This window comes from Mauremys reevesii, linkage group 3 (assembly GCF_016161935.1).
Source record: "Mauremys reevesii isolate NIE-2019 linkage group 3, ASM1616193v1, whole genome shotgun sequence".
NCBI lineage: Eukaryota > Metazoa > Chordata > Testudines > Geoemydidae > Mauremys > Mauremys reevesii.
In genome coordinates, this window is record NC_052625.1 from 141,405,923 (window position 1) to 141,422,651 (window position 16,729).

The 16,729-nt window shown below is 40.5% G+C and overlaps 1 protein-coding gene across 2 annotated transcripts in view; it reads right to left on the reverse strand.

The window, feature by feature from the left end:
• The window catches only part of CASP8AP2 (caspase 8 associated protein 2), a 30,147-nt gene that overhangs the window by 10,271 nt on the left and 3,147 nt on the right, over window positions 1-16,729 (reverse strand). The window contains exons 3-7 of one of the 2 annotated variants that reach the window (XM_039531594.1): window positions 15,604-15,678; window positions 14,371-14,471; window positions 13,024-13,098; window positions 11,910-12,025; window positions 3,126-5,359 (exon numbers count right to left, since the gene is read on the reverse strand). In XM_039531594.1, the coding sequence (XP_039387528.1) occupies window positions 3,126-5,359; window positions 11,910-12,025; window positions 13,024-13,098; window positions 14,371-14,471; window positions 15,604-15,678 (2,601 nt within the window). Of the gene's footprint in view, window positions 1-3,125; window positions 5,360-7,393; window positions 7,468-11,909; window positions 12,026-13,023; window positions 13,099-14,370; window positions 14,472-15,603; window positions 15,679-16,729 lie in introns of those variants that run through there. The other variant, XM_039531595.1, reaches the window with a different exon arrangement.

Here is a 16,729-nt window from a genome sequence, read left to right on the forward strand (position 1 = left end):
TATGCAAGTTTTGTTTGGTAAAAACATTATGGTCTGCACTGAAAATCTTTTGAAGAAAAATAAAATGTGTGAAAATTTTCACTATTTTACTCTTTATGCCAGTAAGTTATTTGTTATGCTAATATTGTGCAAGGCTGTGTCTTTAGAGTCCAACTATGAAACCATGAAGCGTAACAAGTTTTACACATGAATTCTGGCTTTCTTTTACTGGTTTAATAATAAGGTCAAAATATGTAGCATAAATCACTTATTTACTTTGGCATTCATTTCTCTGCATCAGGGCTACCAAAAGGGATGTAATAGTTCCTTCTGTCCTTAAAATCTATGAATCTACTAAGTAACGATCAGGCCCCATCACACTATAAGTTCATTTCAGTTGCTGATAACTTTAAGATAAATAGGTTAAATCGAACTCTACAGCATAAGAGATTCTTTCTCCTATTAATTTTTGATAAACAAGCGTTTAGTTCAGCTGTTTGAATTACAGAAATGTGGGAGACAAGGGGAAAGGTCAGGATTTTTTTTTTTTTAATACTCCTAACTCAAAAATTGCTTATTTTTCCCCTCACAATCAAGTTTACCAATTGTTTGATCTTTCAATTTTTAATACCTTATTTTAAAACCAATCCATTGGGAGTTTTTTTGTTTGTTTGTTGTTTTGTTTTTTTAAGTCATCTGATTAGGCTTAGTACAATATCAGGCTACAAGAGACAGATTTTGGCTCCCCCTTATAAAAACAAAATATCTACATGTGTGTAATTAAGTGGTAAATACTATTTGATTAAGATTTTTAGCTGTTTGGGTTTGTTTGTTGGTCATTAAATTCTTTTATATTTTTAATTACATAGGTATTAGATATTCTTTTGCTCACTGACATCTCACTTTTAGTGTCAAAAACAAGAGAAAATATGAATTCAAAATAATTGCTTTCCCCAAACAAACATTCTTCTGTGGTCACCACTTTGAAGCCAGTGTTCTTGGACATCCATTTTATATCGCTTCCAGAGCAGTAAAACTGTTATTCCAGTAACGATTTTTGGAAAGGAATGGAGACAAAGATCTCTGACTGTTACATAACATTTAATTACCTTCTACAAGTTTTGCAACTTTTACTGTTATTAAACAATATTCTTCAGCTTCCTTTACGCGATAACCCTCCTGAACTTTCCACTTAACCAAATTTTTAATAAACTAAAATAAAAAGTAAAAGGTGTCAAAATAAAGCAGCAGCCTATGCATAAAGTGTATCCTGGGAGAATTAAGCAGGAGTTATAATAGAGAGGAGTACTGAATTTCTGGACTAAGGGAGACTATAAACTTCTTGCCTGTCAAAAAGGGATGTAATAACTATTACTATTAGAGCAGAGGTGGGAAAACTACTGCCTGCAGGCCACATCCAGCCCGCAGGACCATCCTGCCTGGCCCTTGAGCTCCCGGCCGGAGCGGCTAGCTCCCAGCTCCTCTCCTGCTGTCCCCCCTCCCCTGCAGCCTCAGCTCGCTGTGCCGCCAGCGCTCTGGGCAGGGGCGGCTGCGAGCGCCTGCCGGGCAGCACGGCTGCAAGAGACACTGGCCTGCCCCAGTGCTCTAGACAGTGTGGCGGTGTGGCTGGCTCTGGCTGGGCGGAGCAGCTGCCAGTCCTAGTGCTCTGAGCGGTATGGTAAGGGGGCGGAGGGACTGGATAAGGGGCAAGGGGAAGGATAGTCTGGTGGATAACACACATCCCTGGAAGTTGGGAACTCCAATTCCCATCTTTCCCAGAGGTAAGTCATTTGGGGCCAAATTTTTAGTTATTTAGGCACCTCAAGATGAGATCGACATCTGGTGGGGTTTTCAAAAGCATCTAAGCATTGATCTGCCTCTTTAGGCCCCTCAGTACCTTTAAAAATTTGCCCCCTTTGATCCTAGTCTCCCATCTGTAACTAGGGATATCACTAGAGGTGATCAGAAAGTGTGTGCATGTTCCCCCATCCCCCAATGGAAAATTTTAAATTTTAGGCAAGAATTTTAATATTTTGGTTTTCAGCTGAAATGCAATTCTGAAAATGCCACTGTGGTGCCTTGTGCTCCCATTCTCCTCTACAGGCTGACCTTTCTGGTAGGACATCTCCCATAATGCACCAGTCTCCTTTCTTGGAGAGAAGTCAACGTGTCTCACAGGAGATCAAGTCCAGCTGCAGATCCTAGCTCATAAAAGAGAATGGGAGCATGCGGCACCAGAACTGCAACTCCCATGAGACACTGCAGCAGCATTTCAAAATCACAATTTTTTATTAAATATTTTGGTTTGTGAGCATTGTGTATTTCAACAAAAATCTAAATTTTCCACAGAAAACCAAACACTTTTTGCAAAGCAATTCATTTAAACAAAACACCAATCTTCTGTTGAAAAACAATGTTGATGGAAAACTTTCAATCAGACTAAAGCTACTTCTACTTTCTACTCTACTAGGATGTTGGACAGCTTAATTCACTAAGTGTTGTTATAGCAGTGAGATCCTTTGCCACAGAAGTGCAAATTATGATGGAGGTGTCAGTAACGATTCAATAGTTTGGGTTCCTATCATTTTTTCCATTTAAGGTAGGGTTTAATTCCTTTTGAAAAAAACAGGTATATAGAAGCCAACAAATACAATGATTGCTGTATACGATGGAAGAGTTTATGCATTCATTGTGGATCAAAGTTATGGTTGTCAATGAACTGTATAAAATTAATTTTCATGAATCAACCCTAATTGAATGTATAAACTCTAAGATACTTACATGAGATGCCTTAACTGGTCTGTCCATCTTTTTAATTACTAAGTTTTTAAAATGGCAGTGTTGTGTGTGTTTATTTTGCGTAAGGTTAATACAAATTCCTTCACTCCTTAACTCCAATGTAATGTGTGTGAATCACAAACACTGAAGTCCAATTGCCAACTGCAATCAGGCAATCATAGACACCCCTGCCCCTCCCCATACAAAGGGGAATATGAAAGAGTAAGCAATGGCATAGACAAAGCAAACTTGAATTCTCTGGGTTTAAAAATCTTTAAGAGACAATCATCTTTACTTCCCACTAATGCATATTTTGGACAGATATCTAAAAATCAAAAACAAAACTAGCATAAAATATAACTGAATACCTTTGTTATAACTCTTCACAAGTCCTTTGCAAGGGCTCTCCATCCTGAGTGCTTTAGCCAGTGGTCGCATTGGACTATTCAGTGGGCTGATAATCTTTGGAATGTATCTCAAGTGATTGAGATCAATGCTTAATATTGAATTGTCATCGTCAGCAGGAACTGGGTTAGTTTCTCTTGCTTTAGTTCTAGGATCTATTTTATCACTATGAGAAGATGTTACTACACTGATTTCTGGTTCTGGCAAGTTTTGCTCCAAATTACAAGTGTTTTGATCAATTACTGGTACGCCCCCATCCGTTGGTATATCCCTGTCAGTTGGTTTGGATGTAGTCACGCCCTCCTTGTAAGGTACAGTTTTCAAAGCACTGTTTTCCTTGGCAGGATACTCAAAACTTTCTCCAGACACACCATCATTGGTATCTACCACTTGCATTAATGAGTCTGACTTCATTTGTCTAATATCATCTGCAACACTATGGGACTCAAAATCATCAGAACTAATGGTCTCCAAGTCATCATAATCAATGTTCTGAGCTTCATCATGATTCATAGGGCTTTCTAACTCAGGAGCTTTGCATGTTTTGTCTGCCTTGTCCATCTCTATTCCAGCCTCAGGAAGGGACACGGTGTTATTAGTCAGTTCAGGTTGCAGTGCATCCACTGTTTCTGCCAAAGCTTCAGGCTGCACTAGGTCTAGAGTTTCTGCCAAAGCTTCATTTTCAGTTTTCCTTTTGATCTCAGAAACAGGTGTCTTTGGTTCCAAGTTTGTTTGAACTGGAACCTTGGTTTGCTGTACTGAAGCAATACTAATAGGTTGGGCAGGTGTTAACATTTCTGTATGCCCTGCGGTCTCTGTACTACCTTCACTACTGGCTTTTTTGGAATCTGTTTCAATTCCATTATTTTGACAGAGAGGCTGTGTTTTAGCAGGAGAAAGAGTTAAATTTAGCTTTTCCATAAAGCTTAGTTTTAGATCTTCCTTTTTTGTTCCATTTTTATCATCTTTAGCTTTTCTAGCTTTGTGCTCTTTTAAACCATCTGCTACTCTGGGTGTTTCTTCTGGTTTAGACGATTTGTTTCTCTCATTTTTTGTAGCATCTGTAACCTTCTTGGATTCTTTTGCAGTCTGGTGTGTAATTTCTTTTGTTAGTTTTTTTTCATTTCTAGGATGCCTACTTTCTTCCTGGTTTTCTTTATCTCTTTTCCTTTTTTCTTCAGTTCTGTGTCTCTCCGATTTTGAATATGTAGTTTCCCATTCATATCTGCTGCTACTTTCCTTGGAGTGCGTGTGTTTGTGCTCTCTGTTGCTGGAAGTAGAAGGTGAAGATCTTGCCTCTCGGGAACTATGATCACTTACTCCTCTATCCCTCTTGCAGTCTCCATCTGTTCCTCTTTTACAGTCTTCCCCGGGGCACTTATGTAATTTGTGTGGGTTCCTTGCAGCTTCATTCTTTGAATGTGGACTACTCACTCGGACAGACCTTCTTGGTTGTTCTTGTTGCTTTTCAGTTGATTTGTTTTTCTGTGCAAAATTCTTCTCATCTTTATCATGTGTTTCAAGGTCCTGTTTATTTATGTTTTGTGACCTTTCACCCTTTTCATTACCTTGAGATTCAACTGTTTGTGATCTCTCCTTAATGGTTGTTTGTTTCTCCCACGTAGAAACACACCTATCAGTTCTATTTTCCACAGGTGGGCTACATTTCAGCTTTTTGCTCTTATTTTCTTGCTGCAGCTCACTTTTACCAGATTTTTCTGAATATATGTGCAACTTTTGATGAGAGTCTGTGTTTCCCTGTTCACTATCTGTACTGTTACCAGTGCTCTGGTATGTATCTCTTTTGTACCTGTTGTCATTAACCCTGCTATACTGCTCACCATTTTTCATTTCTCTTTCCCTCCTGTTACCCTTATTGAAGTAGTGGTCAAAGTTTTGGAAACAGGTCTGAGAACTGTCATTACAAAGCTCTTCAGGAGGATATCTGAGTAAATATGGAGAGTTTCTTCTTTCTGAGTGTGATTTTCCATCCTCCATATTGTGAGATGAATAACTGTGATGTACATCTTTAGAACAGTCAGTTTTCAGTCTATGATCTGTCTTTGTATTGTCTACTAAAGAAGAAGCTCTGAATTTAGGATCTTTTGTTTTATTTATCTCGGAGCACCGTGTATTAGTTGATCCTGAATGATACGTTCTAGTGTAGTTATTTCGATGACTGGGAAATTCTGATAGCCTATTTGTAAACAGATAGAAGAATCATATTAAGGTTTGTTTTTGTTTTGGTTATAATTTAACTACAGCCAAAATTCTATGAACACCTTGGTTCTTTCTTACACTGTTATTCAGTAATACTGACTAAAGGACAGCAAAGCTTACAATACAAGGCATTTATCCTAAAATTTCCAAGTTTGCAGCTTTTGTAGGTGAAATTCTATAAAATAGAGACAGGCCAAAAGTTTGCCTGAGGGCCACATCGGGATTCTGAAACTGTATGGAGGATTGGGTAGGGAAGACTGTGCCTCCCCAAACAGCCTGGCCCCTGCCCCCTATCTGCCCTCTCCCACTTCCTGCCCCCTGACTGCCCCCCTCAGAACTCCCGACCCATTCAACTGCCCTGTCCCCTGACCACCACCTGGGACCCCCCGCTCCCTTACCACGCTGCTCAGATCACCAGGACTGGCAGCTGCACTGCCTGGCTGGAGCCAGCCATGCCACTGTGCAGTCTAGAGCGCCAGGTCAGGCCAGTGGCTCTCAGCAGTGCTGCCCGGCAGGAGCTCACAGCCCTGCCGCCCAGGCGAGCTGAGGCTGTGGGGGAGGAGGGACAGGGACTAGCCTCCCAGGCCGGGAGCTCAAGAGCCAGGCAGGACCCCGTAGTTTGCCCACCTCTGCTATAGAGTAAGACTTGGAGCCTAATGCTCTACATAGCTTGATCTTTCACAATTTTCACTGAATGTTTTTTGTATTTTTTCTAATTGGATAAAACTAGGACATTAAAAAAAACCCTTTATTTTTAAAAGTACACCTAGAAATTTAAAAGCGGACAATCAATTCACCTGGCCTCAAAAAGCAACTCATTTGAAAAAAGAAAAAAAAAAAAAAAAAGATTTGTGGTGAAATATCCCAAAAACAAATTCATAAGGAACCACAGGGCAAGAAAGATAGAATTGCATGTTCTACATATCAGTTTTATTATTTGAAATTACTGTTTCATTGCCAAGCAGTGAAAAAGCAATAATCATCAGCACAAGACTCAGAGATGGCCTCAAATATAATCAGGACTTATGCCATTAGGGATCACAAAAATCAACCACACTAACTCAGATAGCAAACCTTCCAGTATGTAGACAGGCAGTAAGAATAGGTGTAATATGATCAAACCAATAAGCAAATAAGCTATTGTGTTAAACTTGCTGCACGCAAAAGAAAACAAGTAAATTATGATAATCAAGCCTCATCAAGGCCATGTGCAACTGCTGCAAGGTCATCACAGGGGGGAAGGAAAAAAAAAAAAAGTGCAGCCTATGCAGATAGTGAGAGGCATGCAAAAAATACCGAGCTAGACACTTTTGTGCCAGGTCCAGCATATGGCACTCCACATAAAGGGACTGGTTAAAAACAACGCCATGTTTCTTACACTCTCGTGACTAACTCTAAACAAATGCCAGTCCATAATCCAGGAAACAAAATAAGAGCATAGTGATAACATATAGAAGTCATGCTTGTAGGTGTTTTTAGAGCCAGGGATGAGATACCTCTGATACCTACAACTTCTAAACTGAATCCAAGTGTGCCTTCAAAGCTAAGAACAAACCTGTAAGGAACTACAGGGCAAAAGAGAGACAAATACATGTCAGTCCCAAGCAGAGAAATGTTATTTGCTGACCAGTTAGCAGCCAAATATGGAATTTGCCTATGGATGAAAAAATGTGCTTGTCCCTATTTTTGGTCTTCTGCTTTCCAGTCAATAAAATATTGTTGCTGCTGTGATTGCCTAAAGCTATTTTCCTGCACTCTGCTTGTTCTGAACTCTGTCATTTTTATTCCTTTTTTAGTATGCCTGATTTCATTTACTGCTAATGTTTAATTTTGCCCTCCAAAAAACAAACAAAAAAAAATACCACTGTCCTTATTAAGCTGAGATTAAGTCACATTGGAGATTAAGAAATAACTAAATTTCAAAGTAAGTAAAAATCCTAATCCTTAGTATTATTTAGGTATTCTGTTAATTAGGTTTGAAATCTAGATCTGATTAGACAGAATAGCTCACCTTTACCAGTTCATCTTGCTATCGTTAAGTGTTCGCTGTGACTGCGTCCACCAAGATGTTTTAATCCTGGTCCCCTTTCACACTAAGAGAGAGTAGCTTGATATGGCTAGAAAGTATCTACACTGGGGTCACTCACCAACATCTGCATCAAATCCTGTGGGCTTTGCTGAATACCTGTATGAGCTTGTTTTGATTATGCTAATTGTAGAAAACCTATGTTCTGGCATCATAGTCAACAATACAAGGAGAACAGTATTTCCATCAAGAGCAACAGACCCTGAAAGGCATGTAGCCTGACAGCTAAAAGTATATGGGTATTTACATTTGTTGTGAACTTGATGGTATCTAAGGGTATGTCTACACTACGAAATTAGGTCGAATTTACAGAAGTCTTCTTTTAGAAATCATTTTTATACAGTCAATTGTGCGTGTCCCCACACAAAATGCTCTAAGTGCATTAAGCCGGCGGACTGCGTCCACAGTACCGAGGCTAGCGTCGACTTCCGGAGGGTTGCACTGTGGGTAGCTATCCCACAGTTCCCGCAGTCTCTGCTGCCCACTGGAATTCTGGGTTGAGATCCCAATGCCTGATGGGGCAAAAAGAGTGTCGTGGGTGGTACTGGGTACATGTCTTCAGGCCCCCCTCTCCCTCCTTGAAAGCAACAGCAGACAATCGTTTTGTGCCTTTTTTCCTGGGTTACCTGAGCAGACGCCATACCACGGCAAGCATGGAGCCTGCTCAGCTCACCGTCACCGTACATCTCCTGGGTGCTGACAAACGTGGGACTGCATTGCTACACAGCAGCAGCTCATTGCCTTTTGGCAGCAGACAGTGCATTACGATTGGTAGCCATCATCGTCATATTCCTGGGTGATATTTTAGCCAACCTCGGTGAAGTCAGTCAGGGGCACCTGGGCAGACATGGGAGTGACTCAGCCAGGTCATTCCCATCTTCTGCCGAGCACCCAGGAGATGACAATCGCTAGCAGTCGTACTGCACCATCTTCTGGCAAGCCTAAGATGTAAAAGATAGATGGAGTGGCTCAAAACAAGAAATTGACCTGATTTGTTTTGTGAAATCACAGGCCTGCTAAACCCAGGGTTTTGAGTTCAATCCTTGAGGGGGCCATTCTGTGTGACAGTTGTTTGTGTTTCTCCTTGATGCAAAGCCACCCCTTTTGTTGATTTTAATTCCCTGTAAACCATGTCGTCAGTCGCCCCTCTCTCCATCAGAGCAACAGCAGACAATTGTTTCACGCCTTTTTTCAGCGCAGACGCCATAGCACTGGGATCATAGAGCCCGCTCAGATCACCGCAGCAAAAATGAGCACTGTAAACACCATGCGCATTATCCTGAAGTATATGCAGAACCAGAAGCTGCAAAAACCAAAACCAGGCGAGGAGGCGACGGCAGCGCGGTGACGAAAGTGATGAGGACATAGACTTCTCACAAACTATGGGCTGGGCAATGTGCAAATCATGCTGATGAGCTCTGCATGATCACCTGTGCTGATCAGCTCACCACACTGGCCAAACAGGAAACGAAATTCAAAAGTTCGCGGGCCTTTTCCTGTCTACCTGGCCAGTGCAACTGAGTTGAGAGTGCTGTCCACAGAAGTCACAATGGAGCACTCTGGGATAGCTCCTGGAGGCCAATACCATCAAATTGTGTCCACACTACCCCAAATTCGACCCGGCAAGGCCGATTTCAGCAGTAATCCCCTCATCGGAGGTGGCGTAAAGAAATCGATTTAAAGAGCCCTTTAAGGTAAAAAAAAAAGGGGGGGGGGTTTGGCGTGTGGAGAGGTCAAGGTTAAATCGAAGTAATGCTGCTAAATTCGACCTAAAATCGTAGTGTAGACTAGGCCTAAGTAATTTTTTAAATAACCACTTTATTTCCCTCTCACTCAACATCTATGTAAAGTGGCTTAAGCAGATTAACAATCTGCATATTGGCACAATGTGCCAATACTTCTTTATCACTAGGCCACTGTGTGGAATTAAAGCATCAAAACTGAAATACATGGGTCTGATTTGTCTATAGATTTGTGTCTTAAGACCCAGAGATGTTTACTTTTTCACAAATTTACCATTGCTATAGATAAGTTTTTGGACATAAGGGTCAAGACTCTGTTTCATTGTTTGAGTTCCAGTATATTGTATTCTATTCAGGTTCTTGTACTGTACCCATCACCACGGTATCTAAGCATATAACACTTTGTAGCTTTTGTAAAGCCTCAAACACAAGGCATCTTTTCCTTAGAGAGAGAGAGATTTCAGTCACGATGATGATGATGAAGTCTACCATGAAATATGTGCCCAAAATTTGTCTGTCGGGAATTACCATGAGAATGCCCATAATGTTGACTAAATCAGCCCTTGACCAGGAATTTCCTACAACATGTTCTAAAGGGATTACAGATAAATGGGGATGACAATGTGTTATGCCTACAGTGCATGATGGACACTTCTGAAGTAGCTAATAATTGTCTCATCTTTTGGGGACTTATAGAAGTATAGTTTGAAAATGGTTTTCAAAATAAATTAAAATTTTGAAAGAAAACAATAGCTTTGGGATCTAGAATGCTGAACTCAAGGTTGTGAAAAAAACAGCTAACTTGTCACAGCCATCAGTTGAAAAAACTAATAGGACAAAGTGTGTTTATCAGACTATTCAAATACATTCATGGGGACAGTATCTTATGACAACTATGAATAAGGACAAAAACATTTTCTGACCTCAGTCACAGCACTTCTGATAATCATCTCTAAAAGAACTTCATACAATGTAGGTATTAATGACCTCCAGCACTGCAACATCTGATTATCTCACAAATAATGGTTTTATCCTCACAATACCCTTTAATAAGATTGGGAAATTTTCATTTTACAGATGGATAAACTGATGCACAAATAAACTAAGGGACTAGCCTGAGGTCATAGAGGTAGTGAGTGACAGAGCTGGGAATTTAACCTTGCTCTCCAGAGTCCCAGTCCTGTGCCTTAGCCTCAGAGTCCAGGAACCAGACAGCCAACTCCTTTCTAGTCTACACACTTGTACTTTGAACTCCCTGGCCTAGGACAGCCAAAGTATGACAAGTTGCTAATAGAGAGAGCCCCCTCGCAACTAACAGTGGAGGTAGAGCTCTTCAATATCTGGCTAGAAAGGCCAGCAAGAAGTAGCCAAAAATATTTCCTGGGTTTAATCAATCTGAGACCATAGAGTAGACTAGCCCTGAAGTGGAAATATGGATGAGATAGTCTACATCAGTGGTCACCAACTGATCAGTCGTGACTGACTGGTTGATCCCGGAGCCTCTGCCAGTCGATCGCGATCTCCGGGCCACTAAAAGTCCGGCAGCAGAGCAGGGCTCCCCAACCGGGAACCGGTCAATAGGAGCTGCGGGGGCGGCACTTGCGGGCATGGGCAGTGCGTGGAGACCCGCTGCCCTCCTCCCCCCAGGGGCCGCAGAGACATGCTATCAACCAGCCACTTCTGGGAGCGGCGTGGGGCCACAGTAGGCAGGCAGCTTGCCTGAGCCCCACTGCACTGTTGGCCGGGAACTGCCTGTGGTAAGCGCCTTCCGGCCAGAGCCTACACCTCACAACCCCTCCTGCACCCCACTCCTTCTGCCCCAGCCTGGAGCCCCCTCCTGCACCCAAACTCCCTCCCAGACTGCTCACTCTCTACTGCACCCCAACACTCTGCACCAGCCCGGAGCACCCTTCTGAACCCAAAATCCCTCCCAGAACTTGCACCCCTCACTCCTGCACCCCAACCCCTTGCCCCAGCCAATGCACACCCCACAGTTGAGAATGTTATACTGATTTCTGACAATCCCTATAGGATTTTGGATCTATAAACCACAAATGACACTAACAAAAAAGCACAATTCATGAAATGTCCAGTGGATTCTGAGATTGGGTATAATGTGACTGTATGACCCCCTGCACCCAAATGCCCTCCCAGAGCCCCCTCCCACACTCTAAGCCCCTCAGCCCCAGCCCAGAGCCTACACCCCTCCTCCACCCTAACCCCCTGTCCCAGCCTGGTGAAAATGAGTGAGGGTGGGGGAGAGTGAGCAACAGAGGTAGGGGGCAAAATGGAGTGAGTGGGGTGGGGCCTCAGGGAAGGGTAGATCCTGGGTTGATCTTAAATTCAAAAAGTGATCTTGTGCATAAAAAGGTTGGAGACCACTGGTCTACACTGAAACACACACATAATGGGATGATTAAACTCCCCGGTTCAAACTTGACCCAAAAGATAAGGTTAAGCATATGGTCAGTCCGTTAGAAATTCTCAATGATCCCTGGGTAGAACCCAGAGAGAGTTCAGATCAGCACTTCTGACAAAAAAAAAAAAAAAAAAGTACTAAGATTAGCAACAGACAACGCATTTACTAAACAGCAATTTATTGTGTTCATTTTCACTTTAAATTTATATAAAGTTTTTAAACAGAAAGCTATAAAACTATGTTCAAAAGTAAAGAATAAATTAGACTTGTCTACTTGTACCTTTGGTGGAGGTTACTGATTTCCTCATCTTTGCGATTAATTTCCACTCTAGCAGTTTTGATAAGTGCTGAAATATTCTTTTTAAGTGCCTGATTTTCATTTTGTAGAATGGAGTTCTATTTAAAAAAAATACATGGAGAATTAGCCTGAAATATTTACCCTCATACATGCATAAAAACATTAGACACATATGATAGCAGTTAGAAAAACAGACATTCCTATTAAAACAGACTACAAAATGTATTGCAACAGTTATGTAAAAGGCAGCAAATGAATGGTCTCTACACAAGTCAAAACTCTTTACTCTTACTTATGTTCCTTGTGTTTTTGATATATTAAAAAAATATAATGACCAAGATATAACCATGTTTTATACTGAGTGCCCATAGAATTGTACTGATGTAATCCACATCTTTCTTTGCTCCAGGCCCTCTACTATTTGTTGCTCTCACTGTCATTGTATCAAGTGTACAATTTAGTGTGCAAGCTCTACAGGGCAGTGACTGTAATTCTCTCCTGGCAACATTAGTCTATGGCAGGGCCTACTGGGGTTGATAGTGGGCATCTGAGTGTTCTCAGCAAAGCATGACAAAATAAACTTATGTAGGAACAAATTCTGAGGCATTGAGCATCTTCAGCTCTCACTGCCATCAGTGGGAGTTGAAGGTGCTCAGCATCAGGTCTTCATTTTTTGCTTTCAACTCCCTAATCTTCACGATTAACTACTCTGAATGGCTGCAGAGACCCTGACACTATACATTAAATAGACATTATCAACAAAAGAATTGGACATCTTTCCAGAAGCAACCAGCTAGCTCTCTCTCTCCCACCCCCCCCCCTTTTTTTTTTAAAATGTATAGAGTTAGGGTTCCTAACAGGCTCTCTTACATTTTGTATGTAATTTTAGAATCACAAGTTTATTTATCTAGTAATCTACTAAAGGCACAAGTGACTATCTTTTGCTTTAAAGATTCCTGGGAAAGTTATTGCAGTAGATACCTAATTAGTTGTGTTATTCTCTCAAAGCAATATACATCGGATACCATATTAGTGTACTTAAAGCAAACTGAATTCTCACTGATAAGTTTTAAAGATACCCTTTAGCACACAGTACCTGTGCCTGTACTTCCTTAAACTTCTTCATCAGCTCTTTAATCTGCTGCTGACATTTTCCATACTCTGCCTTCAACTGTAAAATAAAGGAGATTTCACTTTATAGAGGTTGACTATTTATGTAAAAGTTGGTTAAGTAAATGGTTCTAAGATTTGCATCTGGAAACTGTTCTTTAGTTAAGGACATAGCTTATAAAATGACATTTCTTCCCAATACCACTCTCATTTTAAAATATTAACTTGTCTAAAAAGCTGTCAGATTTAAATAAATAAATAAATAAATAAATAGATAGATAGATAAAAATCATGTTAGCCTTTTCATGTGAGCACATAAAATAACTTCCCCAGTTTGGGTGTTAAAAAATAAAAGTTACAAAAAGGCTCACTGAATTTCACATGAGCAGAGTAAACTTACATGTGCATGTACAATAGTGGTAAGCTAGGGAGTTACACGGAGCCAAGCCACTAGGAGATGAAGATGAGCTTATCTGGAGTCACAAAACAAGCTTCTGCAGAACTGGAACTTCTGATGAGTTTAAAAACTGTGCTAAGCAGCAGTTCTGCGTGCATTCCTTCTCTTACAACCTTTAAGAGCTCTATGGGCAGAGCAAGTCCTGTACTTTACAAAACCAGAGAAAGCTACAAGTCCCATCAGGGACCCTGTGGACTTTATGTAATGCAGAGGACTCAGTTTAAAATAAATATAATGAAAAATGCCAAAACCCAAACTTTCCAAAAACAGTCAAGGAACAAGTTCGTGTTGAGGTCAAAAGAATAAACAAAGTTTTAGAGTTTCTAATTTAAAATCTTTTTTGAATCATCCAGAAGTTAGGAAACTTTTATAAAAATGAACATGCAATTTTCCAAACAGTCATACTTATATCATAGTTTAGCCAACTGCCTCCAAATTTCCAAAACTTTTTTTTTCTTTTTCTTCAGGAACTACAATTAAGAGGTTTAAGGTAAAGTAGTTTAAGTTTTGCAGTTTCAAGATTACTTTTCTAATAAGCCCAATCACACCCTTAAGTATACTGGCCATTTCTCCATAATCAGTGCAAGAGTTTTTTCAGAATATAATTGGAAGGAAGACTGAAATGCCAAAGGGTATAATCTCACCATGACACTTCATGCATTAACATGAGAATAGATAGTGCCATAATTAGAACACGAGTCCAATTCTTACATAACCTTTGAAATTAAGATAAAACTGTTTAGTACATAGTTTTGTTCTATTAAAGTTTTCTTTTTTTCGTCTATGGTTTGACAACCAGTGTTGTTTTAAAACAATTTTTGCAGTCTGCTAACACATGACAATTTTTCTATTAGCTGTAATCATATTAATACACACATCATTGTAAGTTGCTTCCTTTGCAGTTCCTTCTTCAATCAGGATCTCATCAAATAAGTTTAAACAGTTTCTTGTGGGTGTAGAATTTTGAGCAGGATTGTCTAAAATAAGAAATACTCATTAGGTAAAGGAAAAAAATATGATCAAAGTAGTTTGTATTATGCAGTGAGCAGATTTTTCTGTCACAGAGGAGAGGCCTTTTAAACAAGACGGCTCACATTTTTCAATGAGAAAGTCACAACAGTAAAAAGATTCTCTCTTTTCATCCCCCGCCACCACTATAATATTTGTGCTACTTTTATTTTATTTGAAAATGTAAGGGCCTAATTTGCATTCTAATGTAAAAGTGAATGAAATTTAGTTTTAAAGTCTACTTGCAAATATCTTGCTTAAAATTTGTTTATTGTTGTTACTGATTCGTAGGACAGCAAACCTCACTGAATGTGAGTGCATTTTACATGATTGGTTAATACTAACTGTTTCCAATTAAAACAGAGAGCAAATGCATAGCAACCCCTTTAATTTAAAAGTGCCAAGAAGGGGTAAATCTAGATGGTAGGCCAAGTTTCCAGGATTTTAAAGTCAGTAATTAATGGATAGCCAAAACAAAGTGCGTCTTGCAATGCATTCTGCGCATCTGGCTAGGTTCAGTCTTAGAAACATTTCCAGTGGGAGAAGATTCCTGAGGCAGAGGCCAGCTACCAAGAAAGCCCAGCCTGTGACTCCTGTGAGTTACATATACAGGTAGCAGGCAGGTCAGTCAGAAAAAGAAGGGGCAGTCTCAGCACTCAACCCAGTAACCAAGAATGTTCCAAAATGAAGGGCATTTAGAATATAACTGACAAACTTTCCTCTATGTTGTTTTATGTCATCTTCCAAGTCTTGACTCACTTGCTCTAGCTCCACTGTAAGGCAGAAGCATAGACCACAGAAGTCAAACACTCTCCCTCATCCTATCTGTATGTTTTGTTCATCAGTCACCTCCTATTTAGGCACCCAGACTTCAAGATCTCTGTGACAGGGACTGTCTTCTTTGTTATTTGGCTGCACAGTGCCTACCACAATGGGGCCCCAATCCTTGACTGAAATTCTTAGATGCTACCATAATACAAACAGATATTAACACAATGCATCCAGTCAGGCTGGTGATACTTTATTTGTGCCTAGCATCAAGAATCCTCACACAGTAGATCAAACTGAATAAGACAATGCAGCAGTTTACTATCAACATACCCGAAACAACTGAAGTGCTGTCCAACCCATCATAAATATCCACTGAACTCTCATCATCATCCCTAAAAGAGGAAGCTGCAAATAAAACAAGATCAAAAGCAAAATTTTTAAACTTTTAGTAACTTTTAAGCTTTACTCTTTCTATGCGAGTGTACATTTCACAGAACTACAGTTAACATTAATGTATTAATGAACAGTATTTTACATTTGTATAGCACCTATCATCACCAACTATTTCGTAAGTAAGCATCTGTTCTGCTACACATTGGTGGGAGATAGGGACATTTTGGCCAACGACACTAAGGTAAGTTTCCACTCCTAGGAAAAAAACCTCTTTAGTGTCAATGAGGAAAAGACATTTGTAAGCAGTAAGTCAGCCATATTGAAATTTGAAACCCTAGTCCAAGGGCACTTCACACCCAAAGCTTGGACCATTCTGGAAATTAGATAAAAGCATCATAACACTAAATGATGGAAAACTACTGCTATATTTAAATCTCCTCATAGTACATTGATAAGAAATTTAATGCAGCAATCTGTTTATGTAATCTGTGTTTCAATTCATATGATTAAAGTTTATTGACATTTTAATAATATAACTAGGGCTCATTGGAAAAAGCTGCGAGGAGTCCTTGTGGCACCTTAGAGACTAACACATTTATTTGGGCATAAGCTTTCGTGGGCTAGAACCCATTTCATCAGTGGGTTCTAGCCCACGAAAGCTTATGCCCAAATAAATGTGTTAGTCTCTAAGGTGCCACAAGGACTCCTCGTGTTTTTTTTTCTGACACAGACTAACATGGCTACCACTCTGAAACCTGGAAAAAGCTGGTTCATCAAGACTGAAATTTCCCATGAAAGCAAGCCTGCTTCGAAGAACTTGCAGGGGTCCCTACCAGCTCCCTTGGCAGGCTTCAGGGGAGCCCCATCATGTGGGCTGCCTTGGGCCAGAGACTTCAGAGCTTCCAGGCTTCCTGCAGCAGAGCAGGGTGCCTAAAAGCCCTGGTTCTGCAGCAAGCCCTGAAAACTCTGGCTTGAGCTAGAAGCCAGGAAGCATTGGGAGCCATAGCTGTCAGGGCTTTCAGGTTCCCTGCTACGCAGCTGGGAGCCTGGCAGACTTGGTTCT